Source organism: Xiphias gladius, chromosome 8 (assembly GCF_016859285.1).
Source record: "Xiphias gladius isolate SHS-SW01 ecotype Sanya breed wild chromosome 8, ASM1685928v1, whole genome shotgun sequence".
NCBI classification, from domain to species: domain Eukaryota; kingdom Metazoa; phylum Chordata; class Actinopteri; order Istiophoriformes; family Xiphiidae; genus Xiphias; species Xiphias gladius.
The window spans coordinates 664,615-688,339 of NC_053407.1; the positions used below are offsets into that span (position 1 = coordinate 664,615).

A 23,725-nucleotide genomic window follows, 5' to 3' on the forward strand; every position below is an offset into this window, starting at 1 on the left:
CAATGTGACATCTCATCATATTTCCCATGCAGGTGACGTTTTATTGTACCTCTTGAACATAGCTAAACTCTGTGCCTCATGTTAAAGAAAAAAATGTTTCCATTGATTCTAAATAGCAGAGACTGTCACCCATATGGCATAGTAACACACTCTTGTCTGGGTCTACACCTTTCATTTTCCCAAAGTGACTTATCTTAAGGTCCGCACACCTTGGGATGCAACCCTATCCCAAAACCCCTTGGCAGCACTAATTACTACCAAAACTAAATTGATAGCTTTGGTTTGTAACAAACTCTCCTCTTCTGACCCCAAACCACTCCCAGTAACAGAAAGTCGGGAAAAAGATTTTCAGTCTCTGAACATTGATTGGAATTGGCCAACAGTCAGGAACAACATTTTTTCCCCATCTAAAAATCTCACTCATCAGATAATTCACCATAAATTCGTGCACAAATTTCATTTAGCATAGATTTAGAATAAAACTGGTCGACAGTGGCTTCTGTACTAAATGTCCTGGCTCTGTTAGACCAGACTACTTACATAGGTTCTGGTATTGTTCTACTGTCAAATTTCTTTGGGAATATATATATTTTGGGAATTATCATTCATAAAGCCCTTCGCAGTATCCTGCTCTTTATCTCATTGGGTACAATCCCAATATATTCTCATTGTTTTAGGAGAAATGGATAATATTAGCTGCCTCAACTACTATTGAGCCAACCATTATAAAGAATCAGTTTGAACCCTTTAATGTCATTAAGGGAACCTGGCTAACCTTTTTTTTAAGATGTTCATTTACTTGAAAGGTCCACTGCAGGGATGAACGGGGTAGAGTTGATACTGCTAACTGGAGTTTTCAGCAGCAGAGACCGGGAGACTGGTCAAGGTTGAGGGAAAGTGAATGGAACAAAGTACAGAGATGGCCTCAATGAAAACCTTGTCCAGAGCACTCAGGACCTCAGACTTGGCTGAAGGTTCACCTTCCAACAGGACAATGACCCTAAGCAAACTGGAGAGACCTGAAAACGGCAGTCGACCGACGGTCCCTATCCAACCCGACAGAGCCTGAGAGGATCTGCGAGGAATGGCAGAAAATCCCCAAATCCAGGTGTGCACAGCTTGTCGCGTCAAACCCAAGAAGACTCGAGCCATAATCGCTACCAAGGGTGCTTAAACTGAGTACAGAGTAAAGCGCCTGAATACTTACGTCAATGTGATATTTCAGTTTTTCCTTTTTAATAAATTTGCAAAAAATTCTAAAATTCTGTTTTTTACTTTGTCATTACGAGGTATTGAGGGTAGATTGACAAGGGAAAAAGATCAATTTAAATAATTTTGTCGTAAGGCTGCAACATAAAAAGTGAAAAAAGTGAAGGGGCCTGAAGACTTTCTGAATGGACTGTATCTGCTTCCAGATACACGGTCCACGAAAAAAATCACAGACAAGTCCGTAACAATGAGATACACTGTAATTCAAAGCCAATTTGATTCAATTTCTGCTACTTCATAGTGAGTCAGAACTGCAGTAGAAAATGATACTGCCCCAACAACAAGCGTTAGGTACATACATTAGATTGTGAATTTTTCCTTTTTTTACTGAAATGCCGCCGACTTGGTGTGGTTCCCAGGTCAGTTTTATGCGTCTAAATAGTACTTAACAAAGCAGTAGTGGCTGCTAAAACTTAATGTTACTGGTATTAGACTGGTTGCTTCTGCTCCTCTCAAACTATTATGGAGGTTTGTGGTTCCACCTGCATATCTCATGATGCTGCTGCACACTTCCAAGATAACAAATGCCGTCTGGGTAAAGATTTTAGGGGGACTTAACATGTAACACAAACCAGAACCTTGACCAACTTCCCATCCAACACAACCGTTGTTAGAATGCATGACCAAGCTGGACGTACACTAGACAGTGAACTTAGCTGCCACCAATAACCATCTAATATGCTTTCATTGTTCATACAGATGTGGGTTTGGATGTGCTCAGCCACATAATCCTGGGTTTTGGCCTCTTCCCACGTCCTCTAACATGATAAAAGCTGTACAGTTCACTATTTGTAAACCCATCTCTAAGTTTCATGATACAAGAACTACACAGCCGTCAGTTAAGTTGTAATCAGCATGGAGTACCTCTGTATGTTGGGTTTGCGAGGGGCCATGGATTCAGGTCCTGGTGGAGGGAGGTGACCCCAGAAATCAGGGAAAGCCAGGATGCTGAACCCGGGAATAGACTTGGTTTTGGTGGCTGCAGCACAGTACAGCTTGGGTTCGTGGTGGGGGATACAGGCTCCATGTCTCTCCAATAACCTGTCTATCATGGTACGATGGTGGGATTCTTCTGCTCCCTCCTCCTCATCACACTGCTCATCCTCTCTCAGACCTGGGGAGGCTTCTCCGCTATGAGCAGAAAACAATAATAGGGTCAGACATCTAGCAACAGAAAACAAGCAAAGGTCAGACTGATGGAAAAAGTGTGACACTACTGCTGGAGCACAGGGCTAGAAAGGAGAGAGACAGGCAGCAGTGATTGGTAAGTGAGATAAACGCTCTGTAACAAGAGTATAAGAGAGTGACAGACGGGCGACCCCACCTAGACACACCACACAAGGAGATTTCGTCAAAGAAAGCCACTGCACACACAGGTCACCTCCGCAGCTGCTGCATACCACCCTGGACTTTCATACATGTTATTGACATACATGTTAATGAAATAACATACTGTAAGGCTTCGTCCAAGCACACATGCAGAGAAAACAGAGACTTTGAGCGTACCTTGCCTCTCGAACCATGGTCCTAGAGCCGGGGCTGGTGCTGAGGATGCTGCTGTAACTGTGGAAATCCCGGGCCTCCAACTGGCCAGAATCTGGCCAAAGAAAGAGAAAACAGTTCACTTGAATTTCCACTTCTTAAGAATAAGAAGAAAATAGCAATGCTGTGGTTTTTAAAAGACTTGTCAGGAACTAATCAGGATGAAAATCAGGGGCACGTATTTTTTCAACATGCAGTGATTTTCATCTAGAAGTGGACATGTGAGTAAAAAGAGTAAATAGTGAAAGCATTGCCCAATCCTCCACACAAGAACAGTATATCATGTGTTTTCAACTAAAAACGATTCCACATTTGACTGAAAAATAAGTTGAACTATTAATGCACATATCTGAACTGCACTGAGCTAAGAATGGTTTGCAGGGATGAGATGGATAGCGGTGCAGGATGTGACCAACACCCAATCAGCAATTCCCATCATTAATAATAATCATTTTTCACAGCGTGGTCATCATTACTCTGCGACCATGGCTGAATTACAATTTATGATGGAAAATTTTTCACTCAGCTCACCCAGTGTTCATTTGACACCATCCAACCCCCCACAAACAGACACACCCCTAAAATAAGAGTAATAAAACATGCTTTAATCCAAAGAGTTAGGATTGTATCTGTTGATATGTGGAATGGAAGAGCTGAATATAGGACTTGTTTTGCTCTTAAGGTGTGATATTGATGGAGAGAGCTTTCCCATCCACCTTCATTTGTGATTAGGAGATGTTTGTTTGATTTATTGATCATTTCATTTTCTCTAAGTGATGCCATTATGCAGAGCTATCTTTTGATACAAGGGTAAGTTGTCATGTTTGTGCCTATGGATGTTATATATTGAGTGTACCAGTTTCATCTGGCTCTGACCTGGTGCGTGTCCCTCTGTGGACCTTTCCATCTCGCAGTGAGAGCCTGAGGAGGACGTGGACGAATCACTGCTGGAGTTACTCCTCCTCTTGTCCCTCCTGGAGGAGTGAGGAGATAAACTGTTGAGCAGCACCGCGTCCTCGTCTGACGATGATGATGATGCTGAACTCTCCTCTGGCTCCGAACTCAGGTCCAGGTCCTGGGAGACACGCATGTTGGTTTACAGTCATGCAATTTGCTCTAAGGTCAACATGTCTTCATCATCTGCCAAAAACACCATTTAATGCTCAACTAGGACCAAATATGAACCGTAACAACAGATGTTTCATCATGTCCTGTATTTGTTTTTTTATTATGTGGTTATAGCAACATAATATCATAAAAGAAGCTGTCGGAGAGGTCGATCAAAACGTGTTAAAACAACATCCCTTGATCCAAAACACACAGTGACGGTGGAGCCACATCTGGTTTTTGTTACACTATTACACACAGTCCAGTTATTCTATGACTTGGGCTTGTTATTGTGAATAGGGCCATATTATATCGTCAGTAAAATTCATATCACATAGTTGGGTAAAAATATAGGTTTTAATTCATGGTGATAAACCAGCTTTCATAGAGACAAAGTACAAATCATCTGGTGTAGCGATCGTTTAATAAGTTACATCATCATAGTAATAAATTAAACATCCGAGCTTTTAATACTTTTCACCATAGAAACATCCAGCTGCTGCTGCAACACACAGTCAGCTAGATGGGCTAGTTGTAAACCAGTTAACGCTGAATTTAACTGGTCTTTCTTAATCTGATATCTGTGTTGGAGGTGCTGTTGTCAGGTCACACGACTTTATCGAAAATGTGGACATGTTTTACTTGTATTTACAAGAATAACTGAAAGTTAGAGGACAAAACAGGAAGCGGAACAAGGAAAAAAGGGGCAGGGCTCCAATTTAAACGACTGCATTTATCGCTTGTCGCTCTGATACGACCCGTAGAAGAGTACCAGCAGCATGCATCGTCATGGTAACAACAATATAATATGCGATTAAGGTTATGGAGTCATGGATGAAAGAAACAATGATGACCATTGGTTCCACACAATAGCAGTCTCCTGTTTGAAAGTCCTGTTTTTTGTTCAACCCATTCATCCAACCCAACCTCCTTCTAATATGGACACAGTCGCTCTTTATGCTACGTAACCTGACTTCCTCCTTTGCTCCTGTCATAATCACTACGGCCACTGGAGGTCGCCTAACAATAAAAGCTAACTATAGGTCTTAAGAGGCTGCTGCGGAGATGAACCATTGGCTCATTCTTTACAGAAGGACAATGTCGCTTGAACGTGAACGAACATTGCAGGTCAATTGCTTAGCAGGGCCCGAACCCGTTGGAGTTGTCCAATTCTTCAATAAGTTACGCTACACTACCAATGCTTGCATTGATATCACAACATAGAAAACAAGATCGGAAATGAGTCATTATTTTGAACTGCAGCTGAAATGATGTATCCCCGAAATGGCATGTACCAGTTTTACGAGGCACCTGAAGCACTGTTTTGAGAACAATTCTGACACGCATCTTCTCCCCTGGAAATCTTCGATTTCTCCTCTGTTTCAATCACCACTTCACACTGTCAGCTCTTCGGTTTGACTTGTCAGTGACAGACATACAGAGGGTGGTGCTGCAGCGAGACAGGCGCCACTGCTATCTTGGCAGGCAGGGCCCAACCAAGCCCTTTTCAGAGCCCAAGACAAAATGAAATTGGCCTCCACCACAGAACTGTTGGTCCAGAGAAAGGTCCAGAGGTGGGACAAAGTCATTGTAATGTAAGTCACAAGTAAGTCTCAGGTCTTGGCTATGAAGTCCCAAGTGAAGTCCACGTCCTAAACTCTATGTTTCAAGTCTTAAACAAGTCATCATATGTCCTTCATCAAATGTCATGTCATTATAAAGTCTCACTCTATCTAAAAGTGTGGATTTTCTTGTTCTTGTACTTGTGCTGTTGTTCACTTTGCAGAATGTGTTTGTTTTCACATTCATCTGCTGACGGGGGAAAGTTTCCCTGTGCTCACCTTCAATCTCAGTTCAATGTCCGCAGGATTTATGACATCACAACTAGTTTGAACCAATCGTGGTCCAGTATGGAACACACACGGTGTGGAAACTCTAGGGACTGAGAATGGACTTTACAGTGGAGAGACATCTTTAGTTGAACTTTAGAAATGAACAATGTTTAGACCCATTCATTGATTCTGGATTTTTACATGAGGGGAGAGGACGAGATGTCACTTTTGATGTCAAATTGTTTAACTGTGTTTTTTTCTTCTTCTTCTTTTTTTGTACAAAAAACAACATCAGACACAAATTATTATTCAAAGCAGAGGATTTTAAATGTCAAAAAATGAATGATAGCTTTTTAAAATTTGCATCTTTTCCTTTAAAATAAATGTATCACATATAAAAGCTAAATGTTAATGTACAGAGGTATGTTATTTCTGTGACAAGGGTTGGGGTTCGATAGCATTTCATCAAATCTAGTTTTGAATCCCTTATTTAATTCAGCTTTTCAAATTAGGAAACAAATTTTTTAAACGAATAACTGAAACTCAGATTAAATTGAGATTGGCTGAGAAAGCAGAAACACTACAGCTTTTTGTGACGGGGTGAAAAGAACTATGCAGTTGATCAAATTAAAATATGATGAAAGTTTAAATGGCAGATTCTAAGAGCTGAAACTGACATGAACGTGCTGGAGAAGACTCCCCACTCACACATTGCTTTCTCGATATTAGAGTGGTGTTACAGAGTGACAGCTGTTTTACCTGACAAACCATCTTTGGCTGAATCTGGACACTTGGCTTGCAGAGAGCATATTAACCAAACAACAGCCAGAAGTTTAATCCTGGCCTTCTGGTGTGTGAGGGGCTCTGAGCAGCTGTTTTGTTCACTCAGGGCTCAGGCCAGCCAGGAGTCACCCAGTCCTGGACCTAACAGCACTCTGCCTCTGCATGTACAGACAACTTTAGTAACTGTTTACATCCAGTCTGTGGCTAATATATGAGTTCACCTTCAAAGAGATTACAACCCGTCTGATCCTCTGACAGCTCATGGTGGTTTCTCTGTTCAGCACCCACAGATAACACAAATGTTATCAAGACTACAGAAGACCCGGGGTGAAAAAAAAAAATCTAAATCTGTTTCATGCCTCTCATGCTTGGTCTAAATAATCTCCGTACAAAGCGTTACTCCGTGAGGACACAAAAAAAAATCTGGCTGAAACTGGATCCTTGATGTTTGGCCGTTTTGCTGCTGAGTCAGGAGAGAATAACCGGTTTCTCTCTACATTTTGCTGTGGTAGTTCTGTACTGAAGAAATCAAAGTTGATCAGCAGACACACAGAGGGGATAGAAAAGACACAGCCCATTTTAAAAGGGGGAGCTTGTGTCTCTCCAAGCCAGTAACACAGCACATGCTGACACGGTTGTTCAGAAACAAAAGACAGTCACAAGAGTCACTCAGACATAGACTCTTTTTCCATGATGGGTTAGTAGCGTTGGTCCACAGTGAGTTGGACATTTTGCTGATCTGTGAGCAGGATGTTCTGGGAGCACCCCAAACCATCTGAAGGTACAGGTACAGGTCCCATTAGTCGTCTGCTTAACAGGACTGTCACACACTCAGCCTGGGGAAACAATGTGATATCGTGCTTCTGACAGGGGTAATAAATGAATAAATAATGTAGGCTTCTCTTAACCAAGGCCAGGATCTAAACCTTACCTTAACCAATCAGGTTTATTTACCTAAACCTCACCTGTTACCCACAGGTTTTGAAAGGCAATGAAGTGCCAGATGTAAAAAAAGAGAGCGAAAACTGCTCACATGGGTCATTGTGGATGCTCAGCACTCATACCTGCTTCTAAATGGCACATACGAGTGTTTCATGAGAACTCAAACAACTTGTACAGTATGTGCCAGTTAAGAACATGACTCACTTAATGAAGTTAAAATTGTCTCTGAGGTAGGAGCCGGTTGTGTGAGTCATGTACAGACAGTCTGCCTTTCTCCACAGGGGGAACAAACACTTATTGATTAAAATGATTTAAGAAAAAAAAAATGACATATTAGTTTAAAAAAGAAAAACAAAGCAGCAAAAAAGAAAAAGAAAAACTAAAATATAACCCACTTAAACTAACATTCTGTTCCAGTTGATCAGTGTGATGTGCATCATGGCATGATAGAATAATCAATGTTGGCAGTGTCATCATCAGGTTTGTCCAAACACACAAGCCAGATTTAACAGAGGAAGAGAGGTTTAGGATGTGAATACAATGGATGCTGCATTGTTATCTGCTGCTTTTTATTTACTGCAGGGATCGTGTTGTTTATTATGAGAAGATGTGTCCTGCTCTACTGTAAACCTTCGGACAGTACAATCCATTATCCGAGCTTTGGTTTCCAGCCAGGGGCACAAACATGCTTTATACTTGAAGAAGACAAGATCGGTTGCCGCATGTCCTCTCCGCGGGAGGTACAGTATCTGTATGATATCACATGGTGTACTGGATTACGGAAACACGCCCGCTGCGATAACAACCAGTCCCTGTATGCTTTGCATTGTAGAGAACATCTCAGCATAGAAAGCCTTTCTGTGGTCTGCTTTATTCCCATCATATATTCAGACATAATAGCATGAGTGTGCTTCCTATTAGTGAGATATTAGCACATTTATCAGGAGTCAAGTCAGATGGTATCCTGAGTTTTATGACATGAAACATTATCGAGGACTGAGACGCTCGTTCATTATCTCCCATATGTCTCTGACAAAATCTATTTCTGACTTTCTTTCTCAACACACACACACACACACACAAACTTGTACTTCTATCTTTGTGAGAACACTCATTGACGTAATGCATTCTCTAGCCCCTTATCCTAACCTAAACCTGATTATAACCTGAACCCTAAAACCAAGTCTTAACCCTCAAACAGCCATTTGAAGTTGTGAAGACCGGAAAAAATGTCCTCACAAAGATGGTTTCAAACCAAGATTTGTCCACACAGCGCTACACACATGCACGATTCAGAAGCCAGATTTAGGGGAATCAACCCAGACCTGTTAAAACGTGTATACACCTACATTGTAATTATTTATGTATTTATTCACACCAAGCTTGTGCATTGACTGTAGGAAAACATGGTATCCATGATGTCACCCACAGGGTTTCTGAATCTTAGACCGATCTTTACCACTCATCATTGTCTTTGGGAGACTTTAGCAGAGCCAGAAAGTCCAAATTAGGCAGAGGCACAAAGTCTGAGTGAAGCTCTGGCAGGTTGCGACCACTGAAGCTGACTGATAACCTTCTGTAAGTCATGTCTCAATCAAGCAAACAAACAAACTTTCTCTTTACAGTAATCTCCCAAATAGAACAATTATTCTTAAAATTGCCAAAAAGACAAGTTAAATTAATGACTTCTCAAAGTCTGGACCGGATCCAGATCTGGACCAGAAATTAAATTCAATCTGGACCCGACCAGGTGTCACCTATCACCTTATGTATGTATATATTTTCTGAACATTTAAAATAAAACGTACGTGCATGCCTGTGATCAGTTGCTATGTGTGCATTCACTGCGGTCCAGTCATTTCAAGCATAAGATCATCACCATGTCAATGATGTGTCACCGTCAGTCAGTGATGTGCAAACGTTTTCGCTAGCGCGAGCAGCAAGATGCCGTGATTTCTGTGGCTTTTAACGAGGAAGTGACGTACTGGGAATCGCAGCTGAGCTGGAAACAGAGCTCTCAGTCATCAGTGAAGAGCTCCTCTTCTAAGCTACTGATTCAGTCAGTGACAATGGTGATTCACTACAGTCAGTTCAGTTCAGTCAGGAAAGCCACAGCCAGCCTAACGGTGCCAATCAGTTTCATAAGGTGCATTGTCATGCACTTAATGTGGCTGGAATCCACATCTTTATACTAACAATGTCCAAAATGAAAGTTTTATTATCAGCTGAATCTGACCCAAAAACAAAGCCAAGAGAGAGGGACTTAGATTCATCAGGTGACGCAAACACCACTCCAGGTGAATCATCATGCTGCTCTGTAGCTGCTGGATGTGGAAATAAACAACCTTTTGCTACTGCAAATACACGAGGGATGATGGATAAGTTTGTGGCCAGAGGTAGAAGGAGATGAGTTTTACAGTTCTCGTTACGTGCGCATGTGCACTTCAGCTCTTTGAGTGATTATTTAAAAGTTTGAAGTTAATACGCTTTGTGGTATTTCGGTTTGGGGTAATTGAAAATTGTAAGTCAGCACTGTGTGAGAAAATAGACATTGTCAGCCTTCGTGCAGTGATCCGCTATCTCGGACTCAAGGGCTTATCGCCCAAGGAGGTTCACGAAGACATGGTGGCAACACTCGGGGAGGGTGCCCCTTACAGCATGGCGAAGAAGTGGGCTGCTGAATTCAAACATGGCATAGAGAGCCTGGAGGATGACCCCCATCCTGCAAGGCCTGTCACTGTCACCACAAAGGACACCACTGACAAGATCCATGACATGATCTTGATGGGATCAGTATGCTCCCCGATCGCTTGACTAAGTGTGTGAATGTAGGAGCAGACTACGTTGAAAAACAAATATGCTTGGTTTTTTAAAACTGACCCCTTCTACCTCAGGCCACAAACTTATCCATCACTCCTCGAATCACCCCTTGAAGTGTCACCAGAATGGATCCAGTCAGTGTTACAGTTTTCCTCTTGATATTACTGGATTATTATAGCAAGTTTTATTTACAGTATTTTAAGAGCTGACTTTAAGAACAGTACATACTGTTTGGTACTTTTGTACGATAGGCTCATTGTATGTTTGGTATGTGAAATCTTAATGTATCAAACTAATAACTGCATCTGTCAGATAAATGTAGTGCAGAAGAACATGCAATATCTTCCCCTGAAATGTAGTGGAGGTGAAGTATAAGCAGCATCAAAAGGTACAGCACCTGAGTGATTGTACTTGATGACGTCCCACCACTGGCTGTTGTATTGGCAGTAGTAATAGTGTGTGTGTGTGTAAAAGTAGCAAACTGTCTCAAAACATTTTGACTATTTCTCATACTCACTCACGCTTTCTTCCTCACTGTCACTGGCATAAAGTGAAAGCTCCACACACGGTGGCAAGAAAAATTAAGTGAGCCGTTTGGAATGACCTGCATTTATATGGACATTTGTCTTAAAATATGGTCAGATCTCCTTCTAAGTTACATTCACAGTGTAGGTTGGAAAAAATGATGTGAACCCCTCGGCTACTGACATCAACAAAAAGCTAACATGCTAAATAACTGGTGTCAGGAGTTATCAAACCTGGAGTCCAGTCAATGCTACCAGACTGGAGGTCTGTGTTAGAGCTACTTTGACCTTTTAAAAAACAGTTTGCTGGTCACAAGAAGTTTCTGCTGATTTGAACCAGGCCTCACGAAAAAGATCTCAGAGGACTTAGGATCAAGAATTGTTGATTTCTATAAAGCTGGAAAGGTTCAGAGTCATCTGTAAGAGTCAGATGTCATCAAGCCACAATCAGACAAAGTGTTTTTAAATGGAGACCATCCAGTTCTGTGGCTACTCTCCCTAGAAATGGGCTCCCAGCTAAGATGATTCCAAACTCATAGTAAGAGCTGAAGGCTTAAAGGAATCACTGGAGCTAGTTAACGTCTCTGTTCAAATCGGGGAGCACGGTGTCCATCATCGTGGAGAAAGCCGCTGCTCTCCAAAAACAAACATCACGGCGCGTCTGAAGTTTACCAAGGAGCAGCTTGACACTCCACAATGCTGCTGGGAAAACGTTCTGCGTGTTTGGGACGAACACGCAGAACTAGTCTGCTGTAAAAACAGCACTGCAGGTCAACATGAAGACATCAGCGCTGAAGTCGGCGGAAGGATCATCATGATTTGGGGCTTTGGTGCCCCTGGGCCTGGACCGCTCGCCAGCAACGAGGGGAAAATGAATTCCCAGGTTTATCAACGTATCTTACAGGATAAGGTCAGGGTGGCTGTCGCCGGCTGAAGATCAGAAGAAATCGGGTGATGCAGCAGAACAATGATCCTGTATATATGTTTTTCTGTACTTTTGACTTAGATGAAGATCAGATCATTTTTTTATGACCAATTCATGCAGCAAACCAGGTCATTCCAGAGGGTTCACTGACTTTTTCTTGTTACTGTATCAATATTCAACATTGACATTTTCCTCAGGAGTTGTAGAGACCAAAAACAGAGGAAAAATAGAGTGAATATTGGGTGAACACAAACACCGATCCAAATGAATGGATGGATGTGAAAATAAGCAATGGTTTGCCTGAACAACTTTAAAGCGACAACAGTTTGGATGAAACTCAATGCAACTTTAGATTGCCACAGTAGACAGATATAACACAGGCATATAAATCGGGGCACAATTAAGACAGAGCGCAGCTCAGGTCACAGCAGGTCCTTCAGATTCTGTGTCAGGCCTGTTGACATTGAGCCTCTATTTGATCAAACTGAACTTTTGTCTACAAAGGACAAGGGATGTCCTCTCTCCCCTCTCTCTCTATAATTAGTCGTGTCTACCTCTGCTAATAGCCATGGAAGTCAGGATGGTTAGGACCATGTTAGAAATTAACACACACACACACACACACACAGTGTGTCAGTCTCTGTCTGTAGTAACAACCATGTAAGTCATGATGGTGATCTGCATATTTCATCAGGACGACACAGCTTAAATTGACAGCAATGGACACTAAACATTAACTGAATTCTACTTATAGTCAGTAAAGTACTGCACTGAATTTAAAGACAGTGAATAACCTACTGACCTGTAAAACACAGGATGTGGATTATTATGCAGGTGATCAGTATATTATTGTGAGCTTGGAAAAGGAAGTCCAGCACTTGAGACCATCCTTCATCCTCCCATGAAGTCTTTTATCAGACAGGCACACTGTATTAGAAATCTGTTAGTGATTGGATGCTGCAGCTGACTGGACTGATCCGATCCAACATCATCAGAGTGTTATACCGGGACAAATAACAGATTCAACTCCAGCTTATTCCTCCAACCTTTAGATTTTACTGGTTTTCTGATCCACGGTCTGGTTAAAAATAGTGGATCTGTGTTGTGTGTGTAGGTCTGATTAACATTCACTAGGAAGATTTTTCTCCTCATGATCTGTTCTTTCCCCTTTGAATCTGTATCAGAATCAGGGAGAGGAGTAGAGTCTGATGTTTTTCTCCTGTCAGGTAGAAACTGTTTGATGTGAGATGCTGTATATTTACATCATTTTCACTTCTTGGTGGGGTTATAAGACATTCTAATCAAAAACTGGATAATTAAATTATCAGCTAAAATCAATAAACGTTAATGCAAATAATAGGTAAAAGCCTGTCGCTGCCAGTAGAAACGATTCGGTTGCTTTCTTTCTGAGCAGTGAGGGGCACGCAGTGATTTGACTGATCTGTCGACCCGAAAGGAAACAGGTCACAAAACATCATCATCACGAAATGTGAAGGTCTTTGTTAAGCTGTTGAAGATTTAAGAACGGAGGACAGAAAACAGCTGTGCTCGCACGAGTAAATCATTTGCCCTTATAATCATTTGGACACTTTATCACTCTATCTGTGCAAATATAAACTCCAAGGCATCAAAAGTCACTTTAACGTCACCTTCAGTTTAAATCAGCTTGACGTGTCGTCAGTCCTGCTCACACCTGCTGTTGGAGGGTTGTTACCTCTGCCCAGGAGCTTATGTCCTGTAATTGCTGTTTGCCTGGTGAGCCGTCATCATGACGCTCTTAGGATTTATGTATTCTCCAAAACCTGCGGCTGTCATCAACATATCAGCAGGACTGTCTATGCAGATACATTTTTTTATACGTCTTCTATCAGTGCAAAGCACATTTGAGAGACTGCAATGCAGGAAAATGGTAAAAATACTATTAAAAAAATTGATGAAATTAGATACTTGTAATTTGTACTAAATGGATTAAAAGTGCAGAAAACACAAGTGTGTGTTTTAATTAGGTAATTTATTGAGTCATTTAGTCAGTATTTATTTTAGCTACGTACACTAATCCATTTTCAAAATAAAGCTTCGGTGACTTGCACAGGGAGACAGACACCAGTAGGAGGGCATAATGTGCCACGGGTGAGTACGTGAGATTTGAAAATGTGTTTATAACATTTTTCATAATGTGGCTAACTTTGTATTGATGTTGATTAGTCATTTTTTGTTAAGCTAGTGTCAATGTTAAATCCCTTTTGATAATATATTGCAGCTTTGATGAAAATGTTAAAGCGGCAGTCTCGAAGATTTTCATTGAAAGAAATGTCTGTTAAGTCTCTATCTCTAGACCGAATGAGGTAACACAACAGTGACTGAGCCTATGGCGCCCTGATGTAGTATTACAATATTTATATATTTGCAGTTTTAAGAACTGGGTGTCTGTGGCGACTTTCTCGGGGAAAAAAGGTTGTAGTAAGTGACTGCTAACGCAAACCGAACATTTCCTACTGCAGCAGCTTCAAAATAAAAACATTTCACTGGCAAAAAACAAGTTGACTTTTATTTTGTAGCAGTCACAGGAAATGCCGTGTCTTTGTCAGTGAGCTTAGCACTTATCACAATCCTTCATCAACAATGCGTCTACGAAACATGACAGCGGTCATTTTGGTCATTTTTGGACAGCGGATCAGTTTAAAATGTTGCAGGGAGCAATGGAACAAGGAGGAGCAGCTGCAGGAGACAGGCAGCACACCTCCAACTTCTCCGCCAGGTAACCAGCTCCTGTCACTGTGTCCTGCTGCTCGCAGACTCATGCCGCTTGTAGCGTAAAATGAGATCACGGTTGTTCACAGAGTGATGGAAAAAAAGGCCAATTATTGCCTGACTTCTTTATTAAAACCACAATAACAGTTTGTTTTTCTGCCCCCAGAGTTCTGTTACCTGTAGTATTAAACCGCATCTGGTGTCACCACCAGTAACAACAGGAGTCGTGAAAATCAAATCGGGACTGAAATCTTCCAGATTGCCAATTTGAAGAATGTTCACATGCAACTGCTGTGCAGTGTGCTGAAATGACAGTATGAAGCTATTGTTTGAAAAATTAAAAAACATCTATGGGATGTAGCTCGATTAGTACTTGACTTTGTTGACTTTTATGTCAAGTACAAAGGCAATCAGCCCCAGTCACAAATGTTTTTTCATTGTTTTCTCTTAAATTTGCTCATTAAAACTGAATAAAACAGAAAGAAGGAATCTCTAGGTCTGAATCCTGGAGCGTGACCACAATCTGATTTGTTCTTCCCTTAATGCAAACTTTGTGAATCAAGATTGTTCTTAAACTGCTCCAAGCTATCAGTCAATAGCATAAGAAAACAGACAAAATACATAATGGCAGCAAACCCAAATCTGTCCCCTAGAAATGATGTTAATATACCAGTGATTTGCAACAGCAAATAGGTTTTGAAGGAAATGTACTGTATAATGAGTAAATGTCGTTAACATATCTGACAAGTTGCAAAACTGCTGATACCAGACGTATCAGTAAAATATTCCCTTCCATGAAAACATCCGATCTTTCAATACAACATCACCTGGTAGCGACGACAGCATCATTGAGCAGTTTCATGCTTCTGTTTAACTCTCCTAGCTCTTGAAAGACCGTGGCCTGGTTTAATATAGAACAAAAGGCTGCAGTGGCTAGACTCACAAGACCTGGCGTGATTATCCATGATTAACCACCATTTTTAATTTACCTTAAAGGAGGAGCTGATTTTGAATGGTGAGTTTTACAAACAGCAACCTACAGATCCTGCATAGTGTACCTTTAATCACAGTCGTCTTTTTCTAACTACACACCAACCCTGTCTCCTAGAAATTTCTGTACAACTAAACTACAACAGCAAATATGTTTTGTGGGAATTTTAATCTCTGGCTGGATTATGTTCGGAGAGGTCCCGGGGCTCACATCCAGAGTTTCGTCTGTGGTTCAGGCAAGAACAGCTCTTTGGTTAAGGTTCGGGAAAGACGGTTTTGGTTCAATGTAAATAAACAGGTTGTGTCTGAAGTCACTTAGAACTTTTTCTGTATTAAACCAGACCAGGATCCATCCCTTACCTGAACCCAGTGCTGTGAGAGTCTTAACAGAACCATAAACCAAGTGGAAGTTGAGCTACAAGATCAGATATTTTGGTGGAAAACAAACACGTCCGAGCATTCTACAGTATCAACGTATCTGCGACTTGTCCGGTATGTAAAATAACAATATTTCCTCATTCTGTTAATAGAAAATATAATCTACAAAATGTATTTGCTGTTGGCGTTTAGTTGTATAGAAACATCATTTCTAGGAGACCGGGTTGCACAGATGGGACTCAGGATGTGAACCGAGCACCTCTCTGTGACTCTCAGTGACTTCAGCTGTGTTTTATTCTGTTTCCTCATCTAGAAATCACTACGAACATTTTGGAAATGACACAAGTTAAGATTACATACGTTTCATGAATGAGGCTCAATGAGCCTGTGCAGAAAGTGACACAGTGAACATAACAGACACACACACACACAGGCAGAGACATGGACGTACCTTAAAGTCATGGGAGAGTTCAGGACAGAGGCGGCCGTACTGTGGCAGCAGCTCTTTAGGTCTGTCGGGGTCCGGACGAAGACGAAGTTTGTTCAGGTCAGTCTCCAAGTCGTCATCCTGGAGAGAGAAACACACACACACACACACACACACACAGACACACACACACACACACACACACATGATGCTCCAATACACACTGGTACAGATTGGTACATCAGCCCTTACTACTACATCCCAGCTTGTTTTATTGCTGCAGCTTCCAGTCAGTTGATGTTACATTCAAACTGGGCATCACTTTTACACCTCTGTAAATAACAGCAAGCAGAGGGAGTGAGTTTTTTTTGTTTTCATCCTCAATAAATCTTATTTCGAGTTTGACTCAGTCGACCTTGAATCATCTGGGTGCACTGGGCCGTGACTGTCCTGGTTTGGAGTCTTCCATCGTTTTATGATGAATAATAAATCAGAATTAAGTAATTAAGAAAAACAAAACTTCAAAATAAGCCTGCGAAGCAACGAGCCCTCCTGAGAAGACGCTCCCCGAAACAAACTTCGGTGACATGGAGGTAGCTAAGCTAATGGCGGCGATAACCAACGCAGAAGAGACGGTTTTGGCAAGAATAGACACCGTGGACAAGAGAGTAGAAATCATACGAACTGCATGGATTGATAGAGTCTTTATCTACTGACTGGAAAGGCCTGATTGACATGGTACGTCTGGAACTCATGGCTAAAAATGAGCCAGTAAGCGCGAGAAAGCGCGAGAAGCTGGAGGTGGTACGAACAACAACGGCGACAAGATAATGATTTCCCGAACCTGCCGCCCACTGTTCTGAAACGCAGAGCCACAGTGAAAGTTCGCTGCCAGGACGTGAGATTCAGAGCGCTTTATCCAGCAAGAGTTGAGGTCTCCTCTTCTTTTGTAGAAAAAATATTCACTGACCCAGCTGCTGCCAAAAATTATGTAATGAAAGACTTACTTCCACACCAGAATCATACGGCTTACATATTAGTGCTCTCTGTTAACATACCTAATGATAATCATAGCATTGACCAGCACAGTACTTTATTTGTAATTATATTTCATTTTTATCCTTCCTGTTGCATATAGGCCTATTTTATGTCTCCCTCCCCTTGTGCTAATTTAACGGACTTTCTTAGAATCCAGAACAGGGAGGGAAGGCTCTGAACTTTTCTAGTATTTGTTTTTACCCCAACAATACTAACGACATGAGGGGCAGTAAAAATAACCCAAAATGGTAAAGAAAGAAAGGAGGAAGAGGATTGATCATAGGAGTTCATTTCATAGGAAAAGATTTATTTTCTTTACATTTTTCTTTACATTTCACTAGAACTGGTGCTTCTTTGTTTTTACCCCTCAACTGCCACATACGTGATCGCTTACAAACTTTTATATTTTCTGCTTCCAAATGCACTCTCTCTTCTGCAGCTGTGTTTAAATTGTTTAAAATGTTCAAGCTGACATGATACATATCAACATTAATGTTTAGGATTGAGACCGTTACTTTGATGCTCTCTGTGAGGATCAGTGCGAGAAGTCAAGTCCAGTAAGGTTAGGTGTGAAGCGGTAAACCTTCGTTCGCACGTTAGGTTATAGCTCTCCCGTTTGGGGGCAGAGGAGCCAATGTTATATATATAGTTTATTTCATTCACTTTTTTTCCTTTTGTTTTTGCAGCTGTTTTGTTTATCTCACTTGTATCTTACTTAGCACTCAGTCTCTTTGACTTACTTCCACCCACTGACGGGTCGTGGCTACTCCTAATAATTTGACCTCGAAGACCTCCCCCACTGCTGTAGTTACCTGGAACGTTAAAGGGCTCAATAATACAATCGAGTGCAACAGAGTATTGGCACATCTCCAACTTTTTAAACCAGACATTATCTTCCTACAAGAAACTCCCCTTTGAAGTGGACACACCAACTATATCATTCTAGATTTTATTCAAGGGCCAGGGGAGTAGCAATACTTTTGTTCCCACTGATACAGTCTCTGACATCAGTGGTCGCTACATAATAGTTACTGGAAAACTGTAGAACATGCCTCTCCGTTTAGCCAACCTTTATGCTCCAAACTGGGATGACTCAGAATTTTTTTCAAAACTCATACTGAACCTTAACAGCCACAAGCTAATTCTCAGTGGAGATTTCAATTGTGTCCTGGATCCAAATCTGGACATATCGAAGAAAAGACAGAATAATTCCCTCTCCAAATCAGCTGCAGTTATTAATTCATTTCTTCAAACATATAATGTATCAGATCCACTGCACACAAGTGACCCTGTTTCTAAACACTACTCTTTTTTTTCACCAGTACACCAATCATACTCTAGGACTGACTACTTCCTAATACCAGCAGTGACCCCTGGTGCCTTCTGGATGGGGGCTTTGTCATCCTGGAAGAGATCCCTCCCACCAGGATAGAAATGTTTCAGCGCAGGATAAAGGTGATCACTGAGAACAACTTTGTTTTGAGTGGCAGTGACCCTTCCTCTAATGGGACGAGTGGACCCAAACCGTGCCTGCAAATGCCCCCCACAGTACAACAGAGCCTTGATCCACGCACTGTAGGGGTCAAGCATTCAGACCTGTATCATTCTCTTGTTGTACGACACAGATGCACCGTCCCACGTCGAGAATATATGGTGAAGGATGACTCATCTGATCGATTTTTTCCACATCTCTGTAGACCAGTGAATGTGGTTTTGTACATTCATCTTTGTAATGAAGGGTTTATGCTCTGCAGCCCTACTGTAATATCCCTCTCTGTGTAAATGTGGACAGACTGTTCTTGATGACACAGTCTGATCACGTCCAGCTTTGAGATTCTCAGTCACCTAAGGAAGAGTTGCTCTGCTGTTTTTCCTTCATGTCGCACTAATGCACGAGCACCACGCTCATCAAATGTGAGTTTCTGACCCTATTTACTGACGTCTGTCCCATGCATCTAAATGCATCTGTGCCCAAGCAATGAATCCTCTTTCAAAGTCACTTCGATCTTTTCCTCCTGCCGTCTTGATACTAAATCAGGATCAACTGGGCCTGCTCAGCGTTTTCTACATGACACAGAGCATGATTGGATGGTAGCTGCTGAATTGTACAATGCAGTGCTCCTGTGAGGAAGCAGGTGGTCCAGAATACTATAAGAATTTGGTTTCAATGTAGGCACCATTTTGACTATACACAAGTGCTTATCTGTGCTCCTATAACATCAAACCCTCTTTTCAGCCCAGACCTGATAGAACCAGCATTTAATTCGTGGCTCAGAAATGGCATATATATTTTTAAGGACCTCTTTGTAAATAACTCATTTATCACACTTACAAGCTCGAAGCTTTGCCATGAAACATCTCCCACCATTCTGCCGTTTATGGAACTGTTTAAGGCCTGACGCAAACCTTAAAGGCCATATTTTAAGACTATATGATGAGGTTCAACACATCAATCCTCCAACACTGACCAATACAACAGATTCCTGGGAACAAGACCTTAAGGTGACAATCCCCGACACCATTTGAGATCAAGTTATTAGTCGCATTTACTCATCATCCATTTGCATCTGCCACTGTTTGTTGCTCTTCAAGTTACTCATCTTCTCTATTTTCCAAGAGCTAGATTGTAAAAAATGTTCTCAATCTCCGATGCCAGCTGTCCCCGATGTCACCAGTCACCAGCGACAATGGGCCATATGTTCTGGTTACGTAGCTAATTATTTCTGGAGCTCAATATTTTAATTGTACTCGTATATCTGCAACAAAACAATAGATCCTAATCCATATACGGCAACAGTGGGTGTACCTCCAGCAGAACATAGTATCATTCCATATCAGTCATATGCTATGGCATTTAATTCACTGTTAGCGTGACAATTAGTCCTTATTAGATGGAAGGCATCCTGCCCCCCCTATTTTATACAATGGATCATGGAAGTCAGGATGTGTCTTCAAATGGAGAAGCTGAGATCCACTCTGAATGGATCTCTTAAAAGATATAACAGAGCCTGGTTTCCCTTTACTCGTTCTGCCATTAAAATAATCAAATGGTCTCTATGCTTAAACAATTGTCAAACTTTCTTGTATTTATCTCTGAATAAGGGTTTCTTTTTATTTCTTTCTTTTTATGTTTTGTTTTCCTTTTTTTTTTCCTTAACAGAATTATGCACCACAAGACATGGACATGTTAACGTATATTTTAGTCTTTACAGAGAAAGCCAAAGTGTTGACGGATATAGAGGAAACAAATCAGAAACTGTCTGGCAGAATAACTGAACAAAGTGCGGGATAAACATAAAATAACAAAGACAGAACCCTTCCTACTGACTTTCTATTTAAATAGCGCATGTGTCCGAAAACATGAACAAACACTAATATGCAGTATTTTGGATTGTATTCATGGCATATTTGCAATTATCCATTACAAGATAACAGATATCAAAGATATCAACCTACCGATAATGTGTCATACATTGTATTTTGATAACTCTACATAGAAGTAGGTCACCTGTTCGCTGCTATTGTGTCACTGGTAAAGGTCACTTGATTATAGTATATTTGGCATTTTTTAGAAGAAAAACCAAACCTGAATCTCTGTCTTCTCAGACTAAAATAGAAAAGCCACAATTCTAGTTTTGTGGGGGCATTGGATAAATAGTTTGTAGATACACCCGTGTAACTGATTCATTAAGATGGTGCAACAGAAATGGATGGATCTGTGGGTGTCGTGGGCGGTTCTTGGCAGTCGGTCCGCTGCGGAAGACAAAGAGCATCTCTCTTCTCCTGCCTACCACATACTGCCACACTGAGAATGCAGCATTAGTCATTTGTTAGCTGGAAACAAAATCAGTGTCTGCTCAGTCAAAGAAAGACAAACTTGTACAGCGCTCCCTCCACACATGAACTCTACTCCATAAATATCCCGCCGCTTCACATGATGGCATCATCTTTTAGTTAAAGTCACTCTGACAGTCTGCCTACTGAGGATCCGCTGACATTCCCAGCGAAGGCATACACAACATTACATGTTCTTACTTTTAATGTTTTTGTATAGAACATGTCAACCAGTCACAAGAGACTTAGGACTCCTCCAGCTTGATCACAAATATCTCTTTGGACAGCAGTGTGGTGCAGTGACTGTGTGCAGCCTCCTGTCTCGCTGAGTTTTGTCATCACAGTGAGGTTGGCAGGTTTGGTACCGTTGTGTACATACACAGACCAAAACCCAAACCTCTGCTCACGGACTTTAGCCAGAAACTCACACTGGGCTGGGGACGCCGCACAGAAGTACCAGGTGGAGGGATACACTGTTGTTTGTCACATAGTGTAAGTCCCCCTAAAAGCACAAACTGACATATTAATATGTTAATAAGACAGCCTTACAGGTGTCGGTAAGTGTTTTTTTTTTGTTTTTTTTACTTTGGATGGAGCTAGGCTAGCAGTTGCCCCCTGCCTCCAGTCTTTATGCTAAGCTACGCTAACCTGTTACTGACCAGAGTCAAGCTAAAGTTCCACTGCAGGTCTGCCTGACTAAGATCTGTTGTTTGGTTTTACAGCAGCCTGCAGACTCACCTGGGATGGAAAACCCGGTGAGATGTGAAACTGAACCCCGGCAGGAGGTGCCTGATGCCCTCCGAGATGAAAATATGTCTTCATCACAGCTGCTGTGGATACCTTGCAGGAGGCGTAAATAATTTTACAGTGTTACAACCCCGTGCAAACCCTCCGCCGCGCTGAGCAGACGGACTGGAGCAGTGCTCGTCAACCTTTTTCAAGCAAACATCACAACACAGGCGAGACCTACTGTTCGCGAATATCAGCCCACACAGACGCTCACGTCATGACACAAGGCTCTGCTCCTGGTCTAGAAAGAAGTGAACGGTCTGGCTCCAGATTAAACATTTTATCCAACATGCTCCCAGTTTATCGACCCGGGAGATCCCTCAGGTCACAGGATGGAGAGTGCAATCAAAATCTGGCGACACAGCTTCCGGGGGGGGGGGGGGTTCACGTATTCTATTTACATTTATTCTCTACTCTTCTGTCACTGTGTAAAGCACTTTGTACGATATTGTGCTACACAGATAAACTTAACATAACTACTCTGACTATTTTCACGTTTAGTCAAGTGGAAACTAAGGCTCAGCTGGGGCACAGCCTGAAATGAAACAACCTCATCCTCCCTTTCATTTTACCAACAAGTCAGATTGTAGTCCTGCTCTCCTCTTCCAGCCCCCCCCCCACTAGTACCTCCTTATACCTCCTCTGATTTTTCTTCACATTCCTTTCCTCCTTTACTCTTTCCATCCATATCTCTTGTGCCTCACACTCTGCTCCACTTCTCCCATCATTCCAGCTGCCGTTTGTCCTCTCCGCATCTCTACATCTCAGCTTTTATCGTGTCTGTCACTCCCTCCTCAGCCTCCTCACATTCAGCTTTCTCACTATGAATCCGCCACTATTCTCTCAGCTTTTTCATCTGCCGTACCTCCTCTTTCATCCACTACCCCCACAGCTCCTCTCCCTCCATTTCTCCAGGATTCTCTCTCTCCATACTGGGACCGCCTACACTCTAATTTTCCCTTTCATTAGCCTCCACTATTTTTCATCCTTTTCTACCTCTCCCATCTCTGCCCTTCGTCCATCACTTCCAAAATATTATCCGTATCCTCTCCTCCCTGGTAAATATTTAAATATCTGTATCTACAAGACTGGTACATACAGAAAAAATAGAAAAACTGGACACACACACACACACACACACACACACACACACACACACACACACACACACACACACAGAGCTAGATAGATAGATATACATTCAGTATATATATAAATATATATACTGTGTATCCCTGATCAGTGTGTACTGTTGCTTGTGGGGTGTTTGCACCTCTGGCAGGAGACCTTACATTTAGATTGCACCATTTGAAACGCAGAAATGAAAGAGCACAGCCTGGGACACAGGAGCACTAACAAGAGCAATGATGAGGTGGTGTCTTTTCCGTCACTGGTCTGGACTACTTTACTTACATGCCGAAACTTGAAACATGAATATATTATTACTCTGACTCTAACCCAAAACTCAGGATCTAACCTTAAGAAGGAAACCCTCTTAAATAAGTAGGCTATCTTTGAAGTGGAAACTCCAATATGATAAAGCTGGAGTGTTTGTAGCACTAGTAGCTGTACAACTATAACCTTGGCCTTCAGCTCATAGCCATGTCAACAGAGGGCAGAGAGTGGTCCTGGATGGTTCACCGAAGAGACCTACTCTATCCTCTTGAAAGAGTCAACCAAACGAGCTTTGGATGCGTGATCATCATGACATTTGAGAGAAAATGATTTTAAGCTGAACTGATCCATTGGGAAAAAAAGAAGAAAAAAAACTACA

At 41.7% G+C, this 23,725-nt stretch overlaps 1 protein-coding gene across 1 annotated transcript in view; it reads right to left on the reverse strand.

Annotated features, from left to right (window-relative positions):
* Positions 1-23,725, reverse strand: part of LOC120792788 (cytosolic carboxypeptidase 4) — a 161,927-nt gene that overhangs the window by 72,414 nt on the left and 65,788 nt on the right. The window contains exons 13-16 of the mRNA XM_040132123.1: positions 16,315-16,431; positions 3,688-3,886; positions 2,776-2,866; positions 2,134-2,400 (exon numbers count right to left, since the gene is read on the reverse strand). Coding sequence (XP_039988057.1) covers positions 2,134-2,400; positions 2,776-2,866; positions 3,688-3,886; positions 16,315-16,431 — 674 coding nt within the window. The remainder of the gene's footprint in view (positions 1-2,133; positions 2,401-2,775; positions 2,867-3,687; positions 3,887-16,314; positions 16,432-23,725) is intronic.